The sequence below is a fragment of the Schistocerca americana genome, chromosome 3 (genome assembly GCF_021461395.2).
Source record: "Schistocerca americana isolate TAMUIC-IGC-003095 chromosome 3, iqSchAmer2.1, whole genome shotgun sequence".
In the NCBI taxonomy this organism is placed as follows: domain Eukaryota; kingdom Metazoa; phylum Arthropoda; class Insecta; order Orthoptera; family Acrididae; genus Schistocerca; species Schistocerca americana.
The window spans coordinates 126,569,471-126,595,090 of NC_060121.1; the positions used below are offsets into that span (position 1 = coordinate 126,569,471).

Genomic DNA, 25,620 nt, shown 5'->3' on the forward strand with positions numbered 1-25,620 from the left:
AAAAACCTCATGTGCACTCCACAAGTACTTTGCTATCTGAGTAGCTGCTTCCTTTGCATAGTGCACTGCAAGGGGAGTACTACAAATCCCCACACAATAACGCAAGTCCAGAAATCTGCAGCCAAGACCGTCACAGAGTCAACTAAGTCTTTGGTTGCGACTCTCCACTTGGCTCCAAACCAAAGGACCCCATCAGCTCTGGGAATGATACTGCAAATTGCGAGCTCTGCTTGCACCCTGCACAAGATGCCAGCAGTCTTCACCATCTCCACCAGTGGTATGAACTGAGGAATGCCTCAGAACCCATGCGACAGGCTTTGTTCGTGCACTCATGAGCCACCACCTGCAGACGACTGCAACCTGCACACGCTTGATAGCCACAGGAAAGACCACCTCCACATCTTGGATGAGACCCCCCAGGAGATGTACCGAGTGCACATTGGCTTTCTTTCCAGTCCTGAATGCTATCTGCCTAAGTGGCTCTATAATGCACTTAAAATTGGAGCTCCCAGTAACTAGAAGCCTCTCCCTCTGTGTGCATGCTTGGATCCTGCTGTAGGAGTGGCCACCTGTCCACTCATAGGGTGAATGGGCAAGGCTAAGCATCCAGTCTCCACATTGGCCCTCCACCTTGAGCGATGCAATCGTGTTACCACCTGCCACTCACCCTCGTGTGATGGTGGCTCCGCCACATCAGATGCACTAGAAGGTGCTCCAGAAGCAGAGCCCATGGACAAAACAAGTGATATCTGAGGTGTCCCATGTGATGTGCCAGATTCTCCACCATTGCTACAACCTGAGGCAGCAGCCTGAATATGACTGACCATAGCCAAAACCATGTTCTGGTGTTCATGAACTACGGCCAGCTCCCCCTGCATCTGCATACAGCATGCACACATCCTAACAAGGCTAACTGAAGAAGTGAACTATAATAGCAGACAATTCTAGGTATGCAACTTGCTGACATGTGCCACCAATGGATGCTGATGCATTAATGAGCTACATAGCTGGCTGTTCAGTGAGGAACTATTGTGCTACAGACTAAATGAACTTACACTTACAAAAACTCGAGATTAAACCTCTTAAACAGTGAAACATACGCGAAATTTAATAAATATACTACAAGCGAAACACAGGAAAAGATAACACTTAACTTGCCACTGTGTAGTAGTACTTGTATATTAGTCGAGAGCTGAAGCTTGGGAGCTGGGTTTACCCAAAGCCCATTCATTCCTTCAGCTAGTTTAATAATGCTCAGACCTATATAAAATGCTGCACAGTGGACACAAGCTAGTTGCTAGACAACATACACAGTTTTGCAAGTTCCTGTGCCTTTGATATTGTAGGATGTACCATCGATAGGCTTGGGGTAGGTGGCAGTGGGTAGATGCATGGGGCAGATTGTATAGCGGAATGATTACAGAGATAGGTACCTGGGGATTCTGTTTTGGGAATATCATATGGTTTCACTAGGATGATATGGACTTCAGTAGGGAAACAGAAGGCAACAGCAAGTGGGGAGGGGATCGGGGGGGGGGGGGGGGGGGACCTCATTTCAGGGCTTGACCTGAGAAAGTCATAGCCTTGATGAAGTAATATATTTAAAAAATCAAAGCATGTGTTATACTGGGTGACAAGGGGAGGGGAATGCTTCTGAGTTGTTTGACAGTAGGAACTGTGTTAGTCATACAGTGGGACAAGGATGTTGCCTGGGAGATTTGTTGGTGAATAACATCCGCAGGATAACTGAGTATGTTAGGAATATTTTGTGTGTGTAGGTGTTGACAAATTTGGTAGTGGAGCAGAGATGTTTACCATGGAAGCCTAGGCTGTAAGGAATGAAGTGTCTAATGTGGAAGGGGTGGTAGCTGCCAAAGTGCAGGTATTGTTGCTTATTGGCTGGCTGTACATGGACTGAAGTTTGGTTATGGGCTTCAGTTAAAAGGAGGTTGATGTCAAGGGTGGAGAAGTTCTTCCTCAGCAACAGTCCAGACCATAAAAATGTCATCAATAAATCTGTAACAAACCAGGGGGCTCCATTTCTGATCCTTCAGGAAAGTCTCTTCCATGCAGCCCACAGAAAGTTTGGCAAACAACAGGACCATCTTGCTTCCCATAGCAGTTTCCCTGGTTTATTTGTAGATCTTGCAACCAATCCCTCCTTAAATTTCATACTAATGAATCCTTAGCCCTTTACTCACCTTGTCCTTTACCAACACATTACCATTGGTCCTTTACCAACACATTACTGTTGCCAACCACCACTCTCACCAGCCACTATCTCCTCCATCCCTCAGCCACCACACCCAAAAATGCAGAAGCATCCCTCTTGTCATTCCATACTGCCCTGGTATTGATTGCTTCAATACATTTCTTGCCCAAGGCTATGACTTCGTCAAGTCAAGGCCTAACAGGAGATCCTTTTTTCCTGATACTACTTCCCACACCATCCATTATCACCTTTCATTACCCTCCTAACCTCTGTAACACCCTAGTGGGGGAAAAAAAAAAAAAAAATAATTAAGGCTGCTTGGAATGTAATTGGTGCCTAAAGAAAGGAAAAAGATTAATGAAACAAAGAAACAGAGATCAGGTCAATGAAAAAACGCAACACAGTGGTTACAGGTGGTTGAGAAATAGCTGACACACTCAGTGACAAATCTATCAATGTGGTAGAGAACTTAAAATTGGAAAGAAATGGTCCAGAAAAGAAGATTACTAAGGTATCAAGAAAATCAAGCTGAACCATGTTCTTGAAACTTGGTACAGAAGATGGACTGAGGAAAGCTGTACAGAAAGTAAAGTCCACGAAATCAGCTGGTGATGATGAAATATTGACTCACATAATAGAGCTAGTAGTGAAGATGTTAGGTCATAGACAATACAACAAAAAGACTACTAAACATGTAAACAGAAGGCATTCTTCTGAAATGTGAGCTGTGTTTGTGTGAATGTGTATATGTGCATTGTCTATTTCAGAAAAAGGCCTTCTGACCAAGAGCGTATGTGTTTAGTAGTTGTGCTTATCTTCACTATTGGTGAGTAGCAATCCATCATTTTAATAATATTGTCATTATTCCATCCTGGATTTTCCATTGTCTAATGGAGCTAGTAAGTGAGCAAATAATCACACATAGCAAACACCTTTTTCAGAGATGGGCTTTTTTCTGAAGAACTGAAGGAAGGCAGGGTGGTGCCAGTGTACAGAAAGAGGATAGGGATGACCCCAACAACTACATAAGTGTATGTAGAATGGATCAGTTGATTATCTGGACAAACATTACATTCTTGTTCCATCGCAGCATAGTTTCACAAAGAGCAAACCTACTGAATCAGCAATTGCCACAGAATAAATTACACAGTTCTTATATGAAAAAAATAGTATCTGCAATGTTTCTGGATCCCTCCAAAGCATTCAACACCGTTCACAATGAAATAATAATACAAAGAGCAGAAAATATGGCATTCAAGGACACACTGGAGAGTGGATACAATCATACTTATGTAACAGGAAACAGTTTGTTTCAATAGGGAATGCATACCAATCAGAAACTAGGGCCATCAAATATGGATTGCTACAGTGGTTGGTAATGGCGCCATTGCTTTTTAATTTGTTTATTAATGATATAGGTGTTGAAGGGAAAGAGAAGAGAATATTGTATGAAGAAGACATCACAATATTGAACCTTGACCCAGGATATGAAGCAACTTGAGAGAAGAGTTTACATTTCTGCAAACATCAGAACTCAGTGGCTCTTAGAAAATGGACTGGTTGTAAACCTGAAAAAAACTATGTTTGCAGTGTTCAGAAACAACGAGCAGGCTTGCGGAGCATGTATATAGATGTAGACGAAACCAGGCTGGAATAAATAGAATTCAGTAGATTCTTAGATATTACTGTGGCTTATGAGCTGAAATGGAAACAGTGTATTAATTCTGTCTGTAAGAAACTCAGCTCTGTCATATTCATAATGAAGCAGCTATCACAGTATGCAGACATACAGCTTCTGTGCACAGTATACTGTGGACTCTTTGAACCATACCTGTAATTTGGAGTGACAGTGTGGGGAAACTCAAACATTCTAGAAACAAAAAGAAAGTTCACATTACAGAAAAAAGCACTGAGGATCATTTTAAGAAAAAAGACTTCTGAAACATCCAAAACTGCTTAAAAATGTAGGCACCTTAAAATTTTACATCTTTTAATACATATAAAACAATAGCATACATCACAAAAGATAGTGCAGAGTGGATTACAAATGCTAGTGTACACCCTCACATTACACAGAGGAAAAATGGTGTATGAAGCATACACTACTGACTGGCAGTGATGGGAAAAGGGCATCAGTACACAGGTACTAAGAATTCTACCTAAAAACTTGCTTGACAGCAGGAGTGTCTCTTTCATCTGGGCCAGAGGGACCCGGCCCCACCAGAATTTTGTTTTATTCTGCATTTTTTTTTTTCAATATTGTATCAAACAGTTTGAAAATGATCTGATTTTGGTGTAGTATGGATGACAGAGATCAGAGATAATCAGTCTCAGTTTCTACTGCTCCAATGTACTCTGAGCTCCCAGTAACAGGGCCAGATCTTCTGCTACTCCTCCCTTACCCCTCCACTCATTCCATCATTCCACAGTGACGGACCTGTTTTCCTTTCCCCATCCCTTTCATCTGAGGGCCAGTGTATCGTGGCCTGTACTCACACCTCTGGCTCGATAAACTGCAATTGTAATGACGTGACCAAGCTGTTTCCCTTCCTCTACCTCACCCCTTGCCATGGTGTAACTTGGGGCCAGCTTGGGTGGATGGATTGACTCACGCATACCCCTCGTTCCTCCTCCCCAGCAAACTCTGATCTCTCTGTCACGTTACCACTCTCCCACCCATCTGCACCTATAAACAGTGTCTGTGGCCCCATAACCTAAATATTTTCCTATATCACTTTATGCATCTTCCTCCATGCCAATGGGAAATGTCATAGACAGCAAAAGTAGCTATCTCTATGTAGTGTTCTGTATTCTGGAGCTTTGTGGCTGAAACTCAAGTACTCTTCCAATGATTTTAAAATTAATAAAGTAGATCATTTGCTAAAAAAAAAACTTTAATTTATTTAGTGTTCTCATACTAAATAAATCAAAAGGTTTTGTGCACATCAATCAGAATGTTTTGTAATGTGTGAACATGATGGAAGGAAGGACACAACTTTCTGCAAAAAGTAGTGGTTAACAGTTTGTGAAGAGAAAGGAAAGTTATTTTGGCCAAAATTTGGCTATTAAGGATCTAAAGCGTTTAAGTCAATGGATTGACACACGTGCAAAAGCAGACTGCATTTAGAAAATTATTGTAAATAGAAAAAGTTTGGCACCATAACATTGCTGCTCAGATTGATTTATTGTATAAAATGTCAATTGAGAACCTGACATAATGAATTAGGTATGAAGAATAGACACACATTAAATGGAGCAGTAGAGTGCTTAACATTTTGAGGAACTCATGAGTTTCTTAAATTTCTTGCCTCCTCAAGGATACCTTGACAATGTTTTAGACAGATTTAGTACTTCCATCTGCAAATATATTCACATATTTTTTCTTTTCAGGTTTTATATACCTAATTTACATTGAAGAGCTGATTAAAGACATTAATGCTGTCACTTTTGTTTCTGTGCAGGCAAATGAAACAGCGCATATTACTTGCAAAAGTCAGTTGGTCATCATACTGCAGTAGATTAAGGGAAAGAAACCTGTTGAAAGATTCCTCGCCTCTGACATAAGTGACAGACATGGAGGTTATATAACAACAGTGCAGAACAATTCCATTATAAACTTAATTGACTTTTTATCTGGGCCTCACCAATGAAAATGAGCATGAGCCGCCATTGCATGACAGTGTATGTAACACTAACTTTCCAGAGAAACTCAAATACTATCTAGTGGAAAAGGAATTTTAAAGTGTTGAGGAATACTTATAACATTAAATTTGTAACTGTTTGTATTTATAATCAATTATGTTAAAATGTAAGCAAAGTGGTTAGGTAAAACGCGATAATGAACATTGTTCATTTTTGACATGTCGTATATAACACGTACATTTAATGTGCACTGTGTAATCCTATCTTCATTTCAAATCAGGAGACGGGAACATACGTTCCAACATATCCTTGCATCCGACCCCCATCATGATTTGATCTCTGTTAACACCTCTCTTTTTTCATTATACTTTTTACTGTATACTAGCTGTGCCTGGCATGTATTGCAGTATGTCTTTTTCTTTCTAAGTAGATACACATGTACTAAGCAGACATATTTACATGTACAAAACAAATAAAAGACAGTGGTTTTTTATGTATTAAATTAAATTTGAAAAAGCTTGTAAGTGTAGACTTTCACAGCCATTGTCACAGTCAATAAAATTTTTCTGGCTCTGTGACCACATTGTCAATGTTTAAGGCTTCTCACATTTTGGCCACTGTTGTAAGTGGCCTTACTTGGGGTGTTTTTTTTTTGCTGACAGCTGAATGAGGAAAATTTGGTTCTTACATTTTTACACTCCAAACCCTCAGCCATTGCTATTTAATCTGTTCATTAGACCTGTCTTACTATCATAGTAAATTCTTCGAGACAGCAAGTGATATGTGTGTCAATTTTGCTAGAAATTCCTTCAGGCGTTATATAGAACCACTGATATGTGGTCTGTCTCTGCACACTCCCCACCCCCTCCTCCCCTTAGGGGTGCGCTCGAGTGCGCGCGCGCGCGCGCGCCCACACACACACACACACACACACACACACACACACACACACAGGGGTGAAATGTCAAGTCTAGAGGCCCTGAGAACCCCTTAGGAGTGGTTGAGGTTTGTTACATACATTTTTAAAAAAAATAATGATTCATGTTTATATAGAATTTGACTGAAATTAATCCAGTTGTTCATGAGATAAGCTTCTGTGCCACCCTCCTTTCCACCCTCACACTTGTGGTTTCTGAACCCCACAGAAACCGTTGCAGCTGTGAGCGTAAGAACTCGCCAAAGCTTCATTGTATTGGAATAAATGGTATAGGAATGCATAGATGATGAACAGGTAAACATAAATTTTTACATACAAGATATATATTTGTCTCATTTATTTTCTTTATTGTTTCTATTTTTTTCATTCTCTTCTCTCTAATCTGTCTTTATTTCTCACACTTCACTATTATGTATCAGGTTTTGGGTTTGGTTCCATATCTATTTAATTTTGTTTTTGCTGTTGTCATTTTCTTGGATTTGATTTTTGATAAATGGCCACCACAGCTACAAAATATAAAGCATGTCTCTCATTATTCTAGAATGTAGATAGAAATGATTCTAACAGAATGTTGTGATGTCATGAAGCTTGTTATTTACTGAACAGTTGTTGAGGTGAAGCAGTAATAGATAATAAATTGGTGATTGCTTGTTTAAGGAGCAATTAAGATCAGCTTGGTTATCTTTCAAATAGTTTCATTAATTGGTGTTGCAGTTTAAGAACTCCAAAATGCTGTGAGGCTCATATATTTATATGATGGTCAACTCAACTTTCTGTTGGTGGGAGATTGATTATTCTTCCATTCAACACTCTGTCCTTTACTGTCAGTCTTATCAACAAGAACATTACATCAACCATATATTCCTGTTACACACGTTTTTTTTCTTCTTAATAATGTAAGATGTATTGTTCACAAGATTGTGCAAAATGAAAGAACAGATGACTGTGAGTTTTTACATTTGTTGCAGTCTTGTTTGTACTTCCGAGGAATCTTACCTACTTTCTTAAAGACACTGTATAATATTTTAACTTTTGTAACTGTATTGTATTTATAGTAATCAGATCTAATCATTGATTTTCTGTAACAACATTATAGTATTACTTCCCTTTCACTGATTTGTCTCCTGCAGGATTCTCCTGAACTATGGATCATTGAAAGTATTTCAGAAGCGTCCAACTCACTAAATGATCGGGTATGTTCCAAACAATGTACAAATATATTACTTTCTCACATCATACAGTACCTGTAGCTGCAGTAATGAGCACATCTTAGATTATAGTCACTTACTATCTGCAAATAATAATAATGATAATGAAGATGCTAATAATAATAATAATAATAATAACAACCATCAGGAATGGTTACCTCATGGTATTGTACTCATATGCACAGGTTGTGTATGTTCAGTTCTGTGACATTTTAAATTTCTCACCAGGTCGCCAGCCTTTCCCTTAAATCTCTCCAAAAGGTAAGGTATCCAGCTGTCAGTTCAAAGCAAATTATAGACCATAATTTTGCACTCTCTGTAAGCATTTGATACACTACTTCTGCATAATTTAAAAATAGGTGCAGCATTGTGTTGTACAAGTCAGCTCATACGTTCGCGTCCATTGGGTTCAGTGCAAGTAGCACCATCATATACTGGTCATTGCTTTAGCCTGCAATTTTTTGACATGGCAGTGTCATCGTGGCAACCTGTGGATAATGGTGCCTATGTACTTGGCCACACATTCCCATTAGACAACTCCATTGTGGGATGCTTACCTGTCATGAGTTTGTGCAACTGGGTATCTCATGTAGTGAATGACTGGCTCTTCACTGTGTTGATGGCCAAAGTCCATTTTATTATCCATGATACAGATCATCACAGGCAGTCTGGAGCCTTCACTGCATGAGCTGACAGCTGTAACCGGCAGCTAAACAAACAGTAGTGAGTAAGAAACTATCTTCTTACCCACATCATAGGCTGCATACCCAGGGAAAAAGGGCACAGCAGCAGACAGACACAACACTGGTCACCATGTCATAGTGTGACATGACTGTTGGAACAAGACATGATAACAATGACAGGAGAGAGAGAGAGAGAGAGAGAGAGAGAGAGAGTGCGTGCGTGCATGCGTGCACATGTGCGTGCCTGTGTATGTGCGTGCGCGCGCGCCCATGTGTGCATGCATGGCCTCTGCTAGCCATCCTTACATTGATATACTTCACAACAGACTCACTGTATTATAAAGAGGGAAATTCAAATCACTGCTATGTTGAAAGGATTTTGTGCTTTATTGTTTGGTTTGTGATAGGCATATTTCAGCTACAATGCCATTGTCTAGCTGCCTGTGTATATAATACATAATTTTGTTGACTATTGTTAATATAACTATTGACACTATTGGGTGATATAATGTAGTGCTTATATCTAGATGTTTTAGATGTCCCCAAGAACACAGACTTGGTATATCTGTGGAATGCAGTCCAGCCTGGTTTTGTGTTGCTCTAAATTCTTGGTTTTTGGGCTGGACTTGGTTATGATTTTGGACTTGTAACTCAGAACCATGTTTGTAGATAGTGTTCTAATAATTATTTTTTATTCACCACACAACAATGGTGAAGATAGAACTACAAGTAGAGCATGGAAATGAACTGTGTACCTGCAAGATACTGGTGGTAAAGTGAAGCTCTGAACACATGATGTGTCAAAATGGACACAGCACTGACCAAGTTATTAGAGATAGTCATACAGCAATAGATAATAACATCAGGCAGTGAGGCATCATTTACACCAACTGTTTCAGCATTTCCATTGTTTTATAAAATTAAACACTATAGGAAACTGTATCAGCAGCAACTAATCCAGTTACTCAGAAATATTCTTTTTTTTATCTTGGTCTTTGCAATGTCTGTTAAATCTAGTTAGGAAATTGTGCTTCATAGAACAACTTGATAAATTGTCCTTTGACCAAATTTGTGAAGTATTATCATCATATTATGACCATAATAGGCATCAGATTCATTTGTTTCGCAGTTTGAAACACAAGTATGTAGGCTCCATCTCGCCTGAATATGTATTTTACTTCCAGTGAATCAATGACAAAAAATATCAGTTTCCTCACAGCACATTTAAATCTGAAAATCATGTCAATTTTTCATCTTATAAGCAACATCTGGCCACTATATATTGTAAAGTATTTATTATCTGTTTATGAGACTGGTGAACCATGAACCAAATATATTCGCTAGTCAACCAGAGATGATGGTGCGCCCTTAGCTACTTGAAAAGAGATTCTTCAGAATCTGTAAATCAATCAGTAATTTGTGGGGATCACTCTTGTCAGGATTCCATAAAGTTTGTATTGCATGCAAAGAGTCATTTTTTTATGTGTATTGCTTCTCTATTGCCTTCTGTTTTGCAAACTCATGGAACAAGGAAATGAATATTATTGTGGTAGATCATCAGGCAAAAAGAATTAAATGTGCACTGTAATTCACATATCCCAATCACCAGTGAAAATGTTTCTATGCTGATTCTGTCACAAGGGATTGTGCTGTTTGCTATGGACCTGACCAGCAAGTACGCACATGGATATTGCATCTTTCTGACCTGTCGTTTAACAACTTCTTACAGATAGTGTGAAGAGTATAGGCTTACTATGAAACAGGGAAGCATTAGTCAGTGTTGTTACAATCAGATTCCACATCCTCTCAAAGTTCAAGCAGATGTTCCACAAATGTTCCTCTCTGGCAGAATCTTTCGCCATCCTGTTCAGAATGCAAGCAATTGTGACTTGAGGCAGAAAACTAGAGCACCTCAGACATAAATGTTAACTATTCACTTTCAAACTATGGAATACTCACCTAAGTGCCTTCTAGCATGCTTCTTTTATAAGTTTACAATAATTAAAATTGATAATTACCTGACATGTCAGTTTTCTAGGTGGTGATTTTTAAACATAGTGTTGTAGTTTTCTTTTGCGAAACTCCTTATTTGCTGAGATAGAAGGATAAGTAGATTACTGGTTTTGACCAGTTAAATGGCCATCTTCACACCACGTAAGAGAAAGCAGTGTCTACGTCAACTGGTGAAGCGAGACATTTTGTTGTAATAATGTTTAAAGTTCCAAACTCAAATACTGTGGCTACAATATATACATGTTAGATTTAGTTTGAAATTGTAAACATGATAGCACAAACCATCTTGCTTCAATAGTCAATGTAGACACTGCTTTCTGTTAAGTGCGCTGGAGATGGCCATTTAACTTGTTGAAACCAGTAATTGATGTATCCTTCCTTGCAAACTTGGCAAATAAAATGTTTTCCTAAAGAAGTCTACAACACAATATTAAAATTGAATTTATACATTGTTGTTTTCACAAATTACAATTAACAGTTTGCTTTTCTAAGTAACTAATAGTGGATGGAGGTTAAATTAAATATGAACCTTCATACAGTCATAATTTCTATACAATTATGCTGGTTAGTTTGCATAAATGTGCAATTCTACTTCAGTAAATAGTATTCTGCATAAAGATGTTAATTATTTCAAAACTAAATGAATGCTAGTGTTTCTAAAATATTTTCATCAGTGACTGCATGAATACTTTATTCATTTCTACAGCTTTTCTGTCTGCCTTGTCAGGAAGCCAGTAAATGTTTACATGTTTATATATGAACAATGGTAACAAAACTTTAAGTTATTGATGTTTTGTAATTCGTGCAGTTGTCAGTCAAACTAACCAGCTCATTATACTCCCAGTAACTAAACAAATGTAATAGGTAATGAAGTTAGGTTGAATTAGCCCCTGGTCAGTATTTGAAATTTTTTGTACTGAGCACATGTTGTATGCATGAAAGTATTGAAGATAACATAAAATTTACTGCCACTGCATTGCAATGGCAAACTTCGTTTGCTTGGCTAACATATATGTCCAATGTGAGATGATTCCCATTCACTTCAGGAATTGCTATAATTTTCCAACTTGTGTGCAAATACCACCGGCACCCCACAAATAGAATGTGATTCTGCACAAATAGAATGTGATTCTGCAGAATCACTCAACCATTGCTGACTTTGATGTTTCTTCCGGTGGCAGCCAAGACAGCTGATATGAATACTGCAACAGTTTGCTGTGGTGTGCTCACATGCCTGGCAATTTATACGAGGAAGGTGCAGGGAGATTATCCACTGTCAGTGGGTGGAAAATTCAGTTAGTTAGTAAGAGTCACAACAAGAGCATTGCTTTACTCTCAGCAAGTCCCTGTGGCTTATTGGCAGTGTCAGTTGGTATGAGAAAGGTGTCATGATGTCTTGTTGCATTGTCTAGGTAGTTGGAGAAGGCCAATTTTGGGGCATTGTTCCAAGTTTGCATGTGGAATTTAGTGTCTCGACTGCTTCTGGCAATATCTGGCTCAGCATGGTAGGAGTTGGCAATATTGACAAAAGGCTCCTCATCTGTAATTTTGGCTGTCTGAGCTTGGGGAAGAGATCCCTCGGTGCTAGTTGGCTTCACCAGCACAGTATAGTTCACCCCTGCACATGCTTCTCCTGCACTACCACCACCCATCTGTGTTGGCTTTTACCTCCCTCTTTTTAGCCTCAGCACACTTTTTTACCAAATATCCTGCAAGCTGATCATATGCTACTTTCTGCAGAGTGCACAGTTAGGTAGAACTTGTCTTTAGTGAGGAGACAAACACAGTTCCAGTATCCACCTGCACACTTCACACACTTCTAAGGTATGGAGCAGTGCTTGAGCTTGACTATGTGTCTAGATCCTAGCAGTGGACACTATGTACCAGACTGTGCTTACTACATAGTTACTCGGTGGTCACTGAATGGTGAGAACTTAGGTGACTTGAAGCAGAAACCTCTTTGTGTCATTATTAGCAACAACACACAGACATACTAGTGTCCTTTCCCTTGCCATGAATGAATCAGTTCCATAGTTGAAAGCCAGTCTTCTGAAGTCTGTCACTAAGGATATGTTGTCCTGGCTGCTGAAGGTATAGACCATTATCTCCTTTTCTTATAAGATATCCGTCTGTGTCCTGTAGACTCTGAGAGATGAAAGTGCAACATTGTGGGGCTTGTTGCCTACAGCTGTTACTGTGAAATGTGCCTTGGTTGTTCTGGTTGCAGGATCATACAGCTCTATGTGCATTCCTTTAAAGTCCATGGTAACCAGAGATGGTGCCACTTCTTTAGGTAGTGGTCCAGCTGTCAACTCACTCCACTCATAATGATAGGGTTGAAGGATGACAACTTGTGTTTCACTGAGTACTTATCTTTCATTCTCCTTGTAGTTTCAAAATTATTTTCCATTGTGGCAAACTTCCTGTTATAAATAGTGAGTGTTATGCGAATCAAGTGCCCACCTCCCCTTTCTCTCTCTCTCTCTCTCAAACATTGTACACAGTTTCAATTTGCATCTTTCCATTATTACAGAAAAAGACAGCATACAGCATTAAATGAATGTGATACTTGCCATATGGAGCTTTGAAAAATTCTGCATCCCTTGGAATCTGTTAAATAATTCATTCTGATTGCTGGCCTCATGAATTGTTCTGAGTGTTCAACATTCGTATAAGAAATAGCACTTTTGACAACTTTCTTTTTCAATTATGTCTGAAACAGTTTTTGTTCCGCTCAGATCTTCAGTCGGTTTAACACTAACCTGAGTCATAGAACAAATTTTATACATTTAAGAATATAACACACTGGAAACATTCTGAAGCTGACAGAAAGAACTCAAGGGATAGGAGGAAGGGAGAGATATATGCAGAGGAAAGAATCAAGATAAGAATTTGATGAATTATTGATGATGGGGAAAGAGATTTATCATGCAGTTTTTACGCTACAGCATGCATATGGTTTCTACGCTGATTCTGTCATAAACTGCTTTCTTTAAACAAGGATGAAATCTTCCACATGAAAAGTCGTTTCTGATATGACCTGTTTTTATTTAGCAAGCCACAAATCTCCAGCTGGAGGAATCTTTTTAGCATTAAGGATTTCATGAAATATATGTGTAGAATTCATTGTTGCTGGCTCAAAAATAATGTATTGTTTGTAATTATAATATGAAGTTTTATCTGAGCAGTATAGCTGTAATGTGTTTCATTGAACAGTGTTCACTTGGCTGGAAAAGGTTTTAACATTATGACCTATCTTACACACAGTATTGGTGTTCACAGGAACACATGGAAACTGTTGCTCCAGAGGACTTCAATGGAGATTTGGCAGAAGCTGACCAGTCATGCCCTGATGACGGTGTCGACGTCCGGCTCCATACACCTGTTCCTGCTGCACCTTCCGAATGCAGTAATGAAGTAAGAAAATATTACTAACGTAAAAAAAAAAAAAAAAAACTATGGTGTGCTGATGAAGCCAACCAGCACCAAGGGATCTCTTCCCCAAGCTCAGATGGCCAAAATTACAGATGAGGAGCCTTTTGTCAATATTGCCAACTCCTAGCATGCTGAACCAGACACTGCCAGAAGCAGTCAAGACACTAAATTCCACATGCAATAGAACAATGCCTCAAAATTGGCCATCTCCAACATGTTACACCTCAAATTCGAAAAATCCCTTGAACAGAAAGAAGTATAGAGTTGTGTTCCGTGCAGTTTTTTGAAATATAAATGAATTTTTTTTCTGAATGTCAAAACCATACAATGTTTAATTTCTTGGAACAAGTTAACTCTTATTTTAGCATCTATTTTGCATTACCAGCTAGTTACGGCCCATGTCCATTTTCTAATACTGTTGTATGTTGGGGACATGTGTCTTTATAGTTCATAGCAATTTGTATTGCATGGGAGCAGGCATTTATTTCCATACACTAATCCTACTTCCTTGTATTTAAATACAATAACAAACAGAATGACTACAAGCAGAAATTGCACACAGTTGGTACAAAGTGCAGAAACAGAAAACATCTTTGCAAGTAGAAAGATGCATTGTGGTGTGAAAAGTGCCTGGAAGCTAGATCAAATCAAAATTTCATCAGGTGACATGCAGCGCAATATTTACATGCAGTCTTTCTGGTGTTCCCACATAACTTGAACTGGTTTTAAATACAGGGTGATTCAAAAAGAATACCACAACTTTAAAAATGTGTATTTAATGAAAGAAACATAATATAACCTTCTGTTATACATCATTACAAAGAGTATTTAAAAAGGTTTTTTTTCACTCAAAAACAAGTTCAGAGATGTTCAATATGGCCCCCTCCAGAGACACGAGCAATATCAACCCGATACTCCAACTCGTTCCACACTCTCTGTAGCATATCAGGCGTAACAGTTTGGATAGCTGCTCTTATTTCTCGTTTCAAATCATCAATGGTGGCTGGGAGAGGTGGCCAAAACACCATATCCTTAACATACCCCCATAAGAAAAAATTGCAGGGGGTAAGATCAGGGCTTCTTGGAGGCCAGTGATGACATGCTCTGTCACGGGCTGCCTGGCGGCCGATCCATCGCCTCGGGTAGTTGACGTTCAGGTAGTTACGGACAGATAAGTGCCAATGTGGTGGCGCTCCATCCTGCTGAAATATGAATTGTTGTGCTTCTTGTTTGAGCAGAGGGAACAGCCAATTCTCTAACATCTCCAGATACTGTAGTCCAGTTACAGTAGCACCTTCGAAGAAAAAGGGACCAAAAACTTTATTGGCTGAAATGGCGAACAAATGTACAACTAAATGAAACTTTATAGCTCCCTTAATTCGCCGACAGATAGTGCTTAGCTCTGCCTTTTGTCGTTGCAGAGTTTTAAATTCCTAAAGTTGTGGTATTCTTTTTGAATCACCCTGTATAATGATACAAACAGCATTGATGTCAAGGAAATTTAAAAAAGACCACAGGTCAATACTGGCTAGTAATGCAGAATAAATGGTAGAATGCAAGTTCAGCTTCTTTGAATAAATAAAACAGTTTATGTTGGACAAAACATTTTACAACTTTCACTTATTACTTTGAGGCTGTGAATTCTTATATCGGGGAATCAAAAGGGGAAATATAGCTATTTTATATATATTTTTGTGAGTTTATCGTTTAACAATAATATGAAAAGAAAGATTGCTACTCACCACATAGAGCAGGTGTCAAGTTGTAGACAGACACAATGAAAAGACTGTTAAACTTTTAGCATTTGGGCAAAGTTCAATCAGAACTCGCACACACACACACACACACACACACACACACACACACACACAAATCCTAGGTGTTCAGGCAGAACAGATGGGAAGTTGTCATTGAAAGCCCATATTCAGGATCCTGTTCAAAAACTGAATACTGCTATATCTACCATTAAAACAGTATATGCAATAGCGATAGGCCAACATGAAAATTAGTTTACTTTGCTTATTTTCTTTCCTTATAATTTACAACACCACATTCTGGGGTAACTCTTCCCATTTGCAAAGGATATTTTTGGCTCAGAAACATACAGTTCAAACAATATGATATGTAAGTCTGCAAGCCTCTTGTCAACCCCTGTTCAGGAGTGTGTGGATTCTGACATTGGCCTCTCAGTGTGTGTGTGTGTGTGTGTGTGTGTGTGTGTGTGTGTGTGTGTGTGTGTGTGTACATGCTTTTGGAGCCAGTGCCGGAAGGGTTGAAGGGGAAGGAAGAGGGATGAAGGGTGAGGTTTAGGAAATGATGAGAGTTACGGAAAGGTCGTCCAGAATCCTAGGCCAGGGGAGATTTACTGGATGTGATGAGTACGAAAGACTGATTGTTTGGGGGAGGGGGGGGGGGGGTACATTGGATGACATTTGAAAACCTGAGAGCTTAAAGCTGTAAGGTAGTCTAAGAAGCAAGAGAGAGATTACTGCAAAAACATTCTGCAAGACTTTATAAGAGCAGCAGAATGCTAAGTGCATTATATATGATAAAGGGAAGGGGGGGGGGGGGGGCGAAGTAGACAGATCAGAGAATAAAAGATACAGAAAACTAAAACGGAGTGAAGAAAGAGGTAGTTACTGAGAGGAAATATTGGGAAAAAAGAAATTAACATAAATTAAGGCCAGGTGGGTGACAAACCAAGGATATGTTGTAATGCAAGTTCCCACCTGTGGAATTCTGAGAAACTGGTGTCAGGGGAAAGAATACAGATGACATGTGCAACAGGATGTTATATGTTGTCAGTATACGTCCTCTGCTATACCCATTCACTCTAATGGATAGCTTGGTGCTAGTTGTGCCAATGTAGAAGCTGAAAACAGCACAGAAATGGTACACAACATGTGTCCTTTCACAGGTGACTCTCCCTTTGATAGTATAAGTTTTATGTGTTACAGGGACAGCAGGGATGGTCACAGGGGTAGGAGCCATAGGGTATGGAAATGGGTGCAGAAGCAGCATAGTTTCTGACCAGGATACTGCAGAGATTTGCAACCCTAGGAAACTGTTAAATAATGTATACTGTAGAAATTGGGAGGGGGGGGGGGGGGCATGACAAAAAGCTATTCTGGCTGTAGTGTGTAAAATGTCAAACAGAATGGACCTCATTTCATGGCACGGTTTTAGGAATCCACAGCCTTGTCGAAGTAGGTGGTTAATACATTGAAGATCAGTACAGAATTGAATGACTAGAGGCGTATCCCTAACCTGTGTTTTTTTGGATTGGATGTGAAGGCCCAAGAATCTGCTTTTAAACTAGACTGAAGAGTCTGCATCTCAACAAATATGTTTGCCTCAAATGCCAAGGCTGTATGGGAGGTAACATTTGACATGTAAAGGACTGGTAGAGGTGGTGCTTGAAGGGTGCATAGGGCAAGTCCTACAACAGGGATGATCACAGGGGTAGGAGCAAAAGTAATCCGGGGTGAATGGTTACTGCTCACATCAGATGCAGGCACAGGCACAAGCAATGAACTTCTCTCTTGAACTCAACATTCTTCACTTCCAAGCTAGTGTCATCTCCAAGCAGAACTGCTTCAGACTCACCTGTCATACTAGAAAGCATATCATTTATGTATATGATGAAGATGATAGTTTGCTACTCACCATAAGGATGACATGCTGACTTGCAGACAGGCACAGCAGAAAGACTGTTCCACACTGAGCTTTCGGCCAAAGACTTCTTCAGAAAAGAAGACCTAGGGTTGTCATTCAGCTGTTGTATGGACATGAGCATGAGCATGTATATAGTTGGTGCAATATACGTGGCATTTTATGTAATGACTGTTTTGTACTTGACATGCTGATATACTATGGTCTTCATGTTCTTGAAATGTCTCCTTAGGATGTGACACGATATAAGGTGCACATCATCATGATTCATTGAAGTATATTGCACAAGATCCAAAGATGGCAACATAGTTTGCTGAAACCGGTAATCTAAATGAATGCTGTAGTAAGCAATCTTGGCTCTTTGAAATTTTTACTCCTAATTTCATATAAAAGTACAGGGTTATTACAAATGATTGAAGCGATTTCACAGCTCTACAATAACTTTATTATTTGAGATATTTTCACAATGCTTTGCACACACATACAAAAACTCAAAAAGTTTTTTTAGGCATTCACAAATGTTCGATATGTGCCCCTTTAGTGATTCGGCAGACATCAAGCCGATAATCAAGTTCCTCCAACACTCGGCGCAGCATGTCCCCATCAATGAGTTCGAAAGCATCGTTGATGCGAGCTCGCAGTTCTGGCACGTTTCTTGGTAGAGGAGGTTTAAACACTGAATCTTTCACATAACCCCACAGAAAGAAATCGCATAGGGTTAAGTCGGGAGAGCGTGGAGGCCATGACATGAATTGCTGATCATGATCTCCACCACGACCGATCCATCGGTTTTCCAATCTCCTGTTTAAGAAATGCCGAACATCATGATGGAAGTGCGGTGGAGCACCATCCTATGGTACGTTTAGCTCCCTGCTTGCTTTATTCGTCGACTCCCGCGGGCTACGCGTGAAACTTGCCCGCACGCGTTCAACCGTTTCTTCGCTCACTGCAGGCCGACCCGTTGATTTCCCCTCACAGAGGCATCCAGAAGCTTTAAACTGCGCATACCATGGCCGAATGGAGTTAGCAGTTGGTGGATCTTTGTTGAACTTCGTCCTGAAGTGACGTTGCACTGTTATGACCGACTGATGTGAGTGCATTTCAAGCACGACATACACTTTCTCGGCTCCTGTCGCCATTTTGTCTCACTGCGCTCTGGCAGCAGAAACCTGAAGTGCGGCTTCAGCCGAACAAAACTTTATGAGTTTTTCTACGTATCTGTAGTGTGTCGTGACCATATGTCAATGAATGGAGCTACAGTGAATTTATGAAATCGCTTCAATCATTTGTAATAGCCCTGTATATGTGGAAGATACTGCAGGGCAAGAGGGGGGGGGGGGAGCAGCTGAGCTCTGTTCTGGGTTTGTTCCGTTTCTTTCTTGATAGGGTATACCACTAAACATGACAGATGAAGAAACTGCAACATTCATCCAGTAAACTCTAGACAGAAAAAAATGATATGCATTTGGATAACACTCACTGAAGCATTGTACAGAAAGTTGTGCACTATTCAGCAGGTTTCATTTTCATTAGGCTTCCTACAGATCTGAAAAAAGTATGGTAAACCCCTGGTATTCATATCTAACTTGAAACGTTTCTTTATGGCACACTTTTATTCCGTACAGCAGTTTCTCACTGTAGTTTGGAATTTTTTTCTCTTCTATGTTATTTATACTTTCTCACTATTCTTTTTGCATGGGATTTATTAATATTTTGTTTATAAACTTTCTAATCATCATTCTGTAAACCATGTACTGACTTATTCCGTGAAGAAATAGTACTAACTGAGCTATCCAAGCATGACTCACTACTTGCTCTTTCAGCTTCACTGCCACCAGAACTTCTCTCCTTCCTTTCAAACTTCACAGGAGGACTCCTGCATACCTTGTGGAACTAGTACTTCAGGAAGAACAGTTGTAGCAGAGAAATGGCTTAGCTACAGATTGGAGGATTGTTCCCAGAATGAATTTTCTCTCTTCATCAGAGTGTGCACTGACTTGAAACTTCCTGACAGTTTAAAACTGTGCACTGGACTGGGACTCAAACCTTGGACTTCCTCCTTCCATGGGTAGTTGCTCTGCCAACTGATATATCAATGCATTACTCAAGAGATGTTCTCATAGCTTTATTTCTACCGGTACCTGTCAGCACACAAGATTTCTTTTTTTCCTGCATTAAGCTGACAAATCCTATATCATTGTAAAATGGTCCCTGGAGGAATTAATTATTATAGTACTAAAATAATGATTTTACAGAGTTTGAGACAAGTTAAGAACATAAATGAGCGGAATTTTTAAAATCAGTCTCTAGGTTATAGTCAGTACTTCAATCAATCCTAACAGACTGTTTCGTATGATGCAAGATGAATAAGTTTATTAAATTGGAGGGACATGAGAACGAGTCAAAATAGGCAGCAGTAACAATGTCACTCATATGCAGACAATAATTATCAAATTAAATCAGTTTCCAGCCAGAAGTGGGCCAGCTGGAGCATGGAAACTAATGAATACATCTCCAGGACCACACACGAGTTAACTGCGCTGGAAATCATAAGTAACAGCAAATGATAATTTCACATTATGAAATTTGTGCTACAAAAGTTGATTCTAACAAAAAAAAAAAAAAAAAGAAAAGAAAAAGAGCAAAACATGACAGAATGTAAAATTGCAGCATATTGTGTACACCACATAATACGTTTATTGTATGTATAAAAAGAAACATGTATTACAGGCCATTGAAGATGCTTTCGAAATAAAAGAAGCGAAATGCATATGGCAGTAAACAAACTGCCTTCAATTAGTTGCATAGATGGAACGCACCTCCACGAACAAAAGATGATTCATTGAAATGTTCATGCAAGACTTGTATCTCACATATCTTCATTGACTGATCATCTTATATAATATAGTAGCTTGCGTACCTCTTCATGGTAATTTCTGCTTACCACACTGCTCTCTCTCTGGCTTCCTTTTGTTTGCATGGTGCAAAAATTAATTAATTAATGTGTAGTAAATATATCATGTGATGATATGAATCCATTTTGTTGTTTTTCAGCTTTTCTTGTTGTCACAAAAAGGTCTTTACTTCATCTTCACTTTCCACAATTTCAGCAGAGGAGCTCGAAATTGTTTGCTTTTCCGTACTTTCAGAGAATTTTTAACAAGGAGACATCCAAAACACCAAAAAAGATGTTTGATATGAGGTATAAAGTAAAGTATTGAAATTAAATGCAATCTCATATAATTGTACTTGCATTTTGATATATTCATTTCTTCATGGAAACTCTTAACATTACTTATGTGTCCTTTAGTTAATATTTGTGCAGTTCTATTTCTTTCTTGCTTAATCACCTAATGGTTAACATGACACCAACAATAATGTCTATGTTAATGTAATGTAAACGTTGTGATACTGTTGATACAATTGTTTCATACATACTATATCCTCATGAGATATTTGGAGAGAAACATCAACACCATCATAACTTTTTCAGGACGCAAACGGAAAATATGTCTCAAAACTGCATTCAAGTTTGCTCACATTGTGCTACCATACGTGTCAGTGTGTGCTCTAAATCATTAGAGATGAATTGTATATCAAAGGATGCTAATGTTCCAAAATCTATATTATTAAAGGCTAAAATAGTCACCCAGTTTCAATTGCAGGTTGCTTATTTAACAGCTTCCAGGGCAACAAAAATTAGATTTTCAATATTTCATGAAACTATTGACCCAACTTAAAATTTTAAAATACTGTCCTAATCTACTCATTAAGAGATATAATTTTACTTTGAAGATTTAACACAAGAAGTGCTGTATTAAAGTTAGAAACTGTACATAACTGAATATGTCTTAAGGCAGCATAACTCATGGCGCACAAATTATCCACACTTTATTCATCCAGTATTTGAGGGTGGGAGCATTTAGCAATCTCCAAAACAACTTCACACATAATTTCAATCTTTTTTGAAACTTTTTTTCACTGAAACTACTGCAAAACAACGAAAGGAAAAAAAAAGTATTGTTTACTACATTTTTGCAGTTCATACAGACAAATTTAAGTGGCAATCATGATGTCTTTGAACAGTTCTCGGGTATCCGACCGGGCAGCGTTGTAATTTCTCCACAATATTTCGGCAGACGTACATGATGCCATCTTCAGGTGGTTCCTGACGAATGCTGTGCTGTTCCTCTTGGCGCTCTATATATACTAGCCGTTACCCCCTCCACCATTCCTTTCCTGGTGTCTTTGGTGTGGCCGGTGCGGTGGCTACTGGAGGTGGTGGGGGAAACGGTGCCTGGGTCTGAACTGGGGTCTGCAGTCTCCCTGCTGCTGCCGTCGGGGGCGGTCCTCGATCTCTGGGACCGCATCTTCCTCTCCAGGCTGAGTGCAGGGTTCCAAGCGCCTGACTAAGTTGAAGGCCACTGTCTTTATTAATTAGATCGTCCTGTAGTCGGATTTCGATGGCCTCTTTAGTAACGCAGTCCCAGAAGTAGGAGGATTGACAGAGTATTTTTGTTTTTTCATAGTCCATAGTATGGCCAGTCTTTACACGCTGGTCAGCCACGGCTGATTTAGTGGCCTGGCATAATTTGGTATGGTGCTTGTGTTCGCAGCACCTCTCTTCTACAGTGTGGACTGTCTCCCCAATGTATGATTTTCCGCACTGACAGAGAATTTGATAAACGCCTAGTTTTCAAAGGCCTAGGTCATCTTTCACTGAACCCAGTAGAGTGAAGGTTTTTGCAGGGGGTTGGAATACACATTTCACATTGTGTTTCCCCAGGATTCTACTGATTTTTCTTGAGGTGTTTCCGACAAACGGAGTGCACGCCAATGACTTGTGTTCTTCTGTTTCTTCTCCTTGTTCTCTTGGCACAGTCTGTCCGAGTGCATGTCTTATTTGCTTCCGGTTGTACCCATTTTTCCGAAATGTTGTCTCGAGGTGCTGCAGTTCTGCTGGAAGGCTCCCCTGATTGCAGATCGATCGTGCCCTGTGAACAAGTGTGCGCAAAACGCCTTCACGCTGGGAGTTGTAGTGGCAACTGAAGGTATATAGGTACAAATCGGTGTGTGTAGGTTTTCTGTATACACTGTGTCCCAGCTTGCCATCAGGTTTCTGTTTCACCAGGACGTCAAGAAACGGTAGGGCACCATCCTACTCCACCTCCATCGTGAATTGTATGTTGGGGTGCAGCGAGTTGAGGTGTTCGAGAAATTCATTTAAGCTGTCCCATCCATGTGGCCAAACAACGAACATGTCATACACGTAGCAGAAGAAACAAGTTGGTTTTTGTTTGGCTTGTTCTAGTGCCTTCTCCTCGAAATTCTCCATAAAAAAGTTGGCTACAACCGGTGAAAGCGGGCATCCCATGGTGACGCCATCTGTCTGTTCATAATTATTGCCGGTGAACAGGAAGTATGTTGAGGTGAGCATGAACTTGAAGAGCCTTGTTAGGTTGTTGTTGAATTTCTTGCTTATCAGATCGATGGAGTCTTTCAGTGGTACCCTAGTGAAGAGGGACACTGCATCGAAGCTCACTAACCAGTCGCTATCCTGGAGCTGAAGTTCTTGTGTACGTTGCACAAAGTGGATGGAATTGCGGATATGGTGTTCGCATTTTCCCAGGAATGGACTAAGGATACCCGTCAGGTGTTGGGGCAGTTCATGGGTTGCTGCTCCAATGTTGCTGACCATTGGACGCATAGGTGTCCCATCCTTGTGGACCTTTGGTAGCCCATACAGTCATGGCGGTGCAGCTGCTTGTAGTCGAAGTTTCTTGACAGTTTTTCCATCAAAGGTACTGCGAAGAAGTTCAACGGTTCTTCTTTGAAGGCGACGTGTCGGGTCACTGCGTCATCGAGAAGTACTGTAGCATTGCCTTTGTCAGCAGGCAAGACCACCAACTCAGGATCGCTGCATAACTCACGGATGGCCGCTCTCTCCTCCTTCGAGATGTTCTGTTTCAGTGGTGCGGCCCTGGTGAGCGCACAGCACGTTTCACGACATATTTCTTCTGCTTCATTGGCTGGCAGAGTGTAGGTGGCCTGCTCCACACTGCTTATAATGTCCACAGTCGATAGAACTGGACAGAAAGATGCGGTCCCAGAGATCGAGGACCGCCCCCAATGGCGGCAGCAGTTCAGACCCAGGCGCCGCTTCCCCCACCACCTCCAGTAGCCGCCGCGCCGGCCGCACCAAAGACACCAGGAGAGGAACGGTGGAGGGGGTAATGGCTAGTATATATAGGGTGCCGAGAGAAACGGCACAGCATTCGTCAGCAACCACCTGAAGATGGCAGTGTGTACGTCTGCCGAAATATTCTGGAGAAATTACGACGCTACCCTGTCGGGTAATCCGAGTACTGTTCAAATTGGAAATACACCGGGAAAACTTCAGATCGCAATCATGATGTCATATTTCTTTACTACCAACACTACTCACAGAAAATTTTGCAGCAGTATCCACATATATCACAGAAAGAACCTGCAAAATTATATCATTGTATGACATATAGTTCAGGAGATATGATGTCATAAACATTGAGGTGCCAGAAAAACTACCTTTTCTTAAAATGGACAACAAATCAACCGGACTATACTCACCCATTGTTTGATAATGGGTAATATAAATAAAACAGAGAATGTACTTCATTCTTGGAATTTCAGAGAACACACTCAGGTTCGCATGAGTATACATCACCTGAGAATATTCTCGCTTGAGTGAAAGAGTGGGGAAAGTTGCTCAACGTGAAGAACATTCTTTGATTTCAAGTGAATGAAACTAGACAAATTTCTCCATTTTTCAAAGTGAGATCTGTGGCATACTTTGAGCAAAGTAAGTTCTGTTGGTGTTAAGTTTTACAGAGTTTCTTTTAGTAAAAATGGCAAAATTTATGTTGCTTGGAGGACAAAAAATATATATTTAGGCCAAAGAAATACTGAAGAAAGAAACTTCAAACATTGATACTGGTTTAACAATAAAAAATTATACATGATTGCTTGACACTTCACACAGCAAACATATTTTTTAAAAAAATACAGGCGTTAAAACTATTCAAATGAAACTGAATGAAATGTCCGTTAGTCCACTGTAGCTGTATTTATTCAGGTCACTTATAAACCCACACAATTGGATGGCAGCCACAGCACACACTTCATAGGACACTCATAGCTTATGTTGTCAGCTGCTATGTTGGTGGCAAATACACATGAGCATGTCGGCTTTTGTCACTAATAACATGTATGAGGGGCATTTTGTTGCTTGACATAGGCTGACAAGAGCATATTTTAATAGGAATGTGTCTAGTTCGCAACATAGCACAGACTTGACTTTCATGATTGAGAATGGTCTTTTTATCATTTGAAGATGGTTTTTTATCAGTTGAGAAGTGCTGAAATTTTTACCTAGCCATACCAATTGTTACACTGTGGCATTCTGTAACCTATGACATAGCACTTATATACACCATAAGATGCGACTCAAAAGTTGCGAAACTGGTTGGGTAGATTTATAAGTGATCTGACTAAATACAGCTACAGCGGTCCATTGGACATTTCATTCAGTTTCAGTGTAATCATTTTAACACCCGTATTTTAAAAAGCTGTTCACTGTATGAAGTGTGAAGCAGTAGTGTATAACTATTTTACCAGTGGTTGCCCCAGTTTGAAAATTATCTGTAATAAAAATATTACTTTGCTGGTGAACTTCCTTCCCAAAAATCATGAAAGAAGATGGGCAACCTTTCAAGAAAGTGAAAGTGAAAACATTTTTGTACTTTTTAGCAGACCCAAGTCTTCAGACTAGTGTACGAGAAG

At 39.8% G+C, this 25,620-nt stretch overlaps 1 protein-coding gene across 4 annotated transcripts in view; it reads left to right on the plus strand.

Moving 5' to 3' along the window:
* Positions 1-25,620, plus strand: part of LOC124605781 (pericentriolar material 1 protein-like) — a 378,792-nt gene that overhangs the window by 337,793 nt on the left and 15,379 nt on the right. For 3 of the 4 annotated variants that reach the window (XM_047137665.1, XM_047137666.1, XM_047137668.1), the window contains 2 exons: positions 7,922-7,984; positions 13,978-14,112. In XM_047137665.1, coding sequence (XP_046993621.1) covers positions 7,922-7,984; positions 13,978-14,112 — 198 coding nt within the window. The remainder of the gene's footprint in view (positions 1-7,921; positions 7,985-13,977; positions 14,113-25,620) is intronic. The other variant, XM_047137667.1, reaches the window with a different exon arrangement.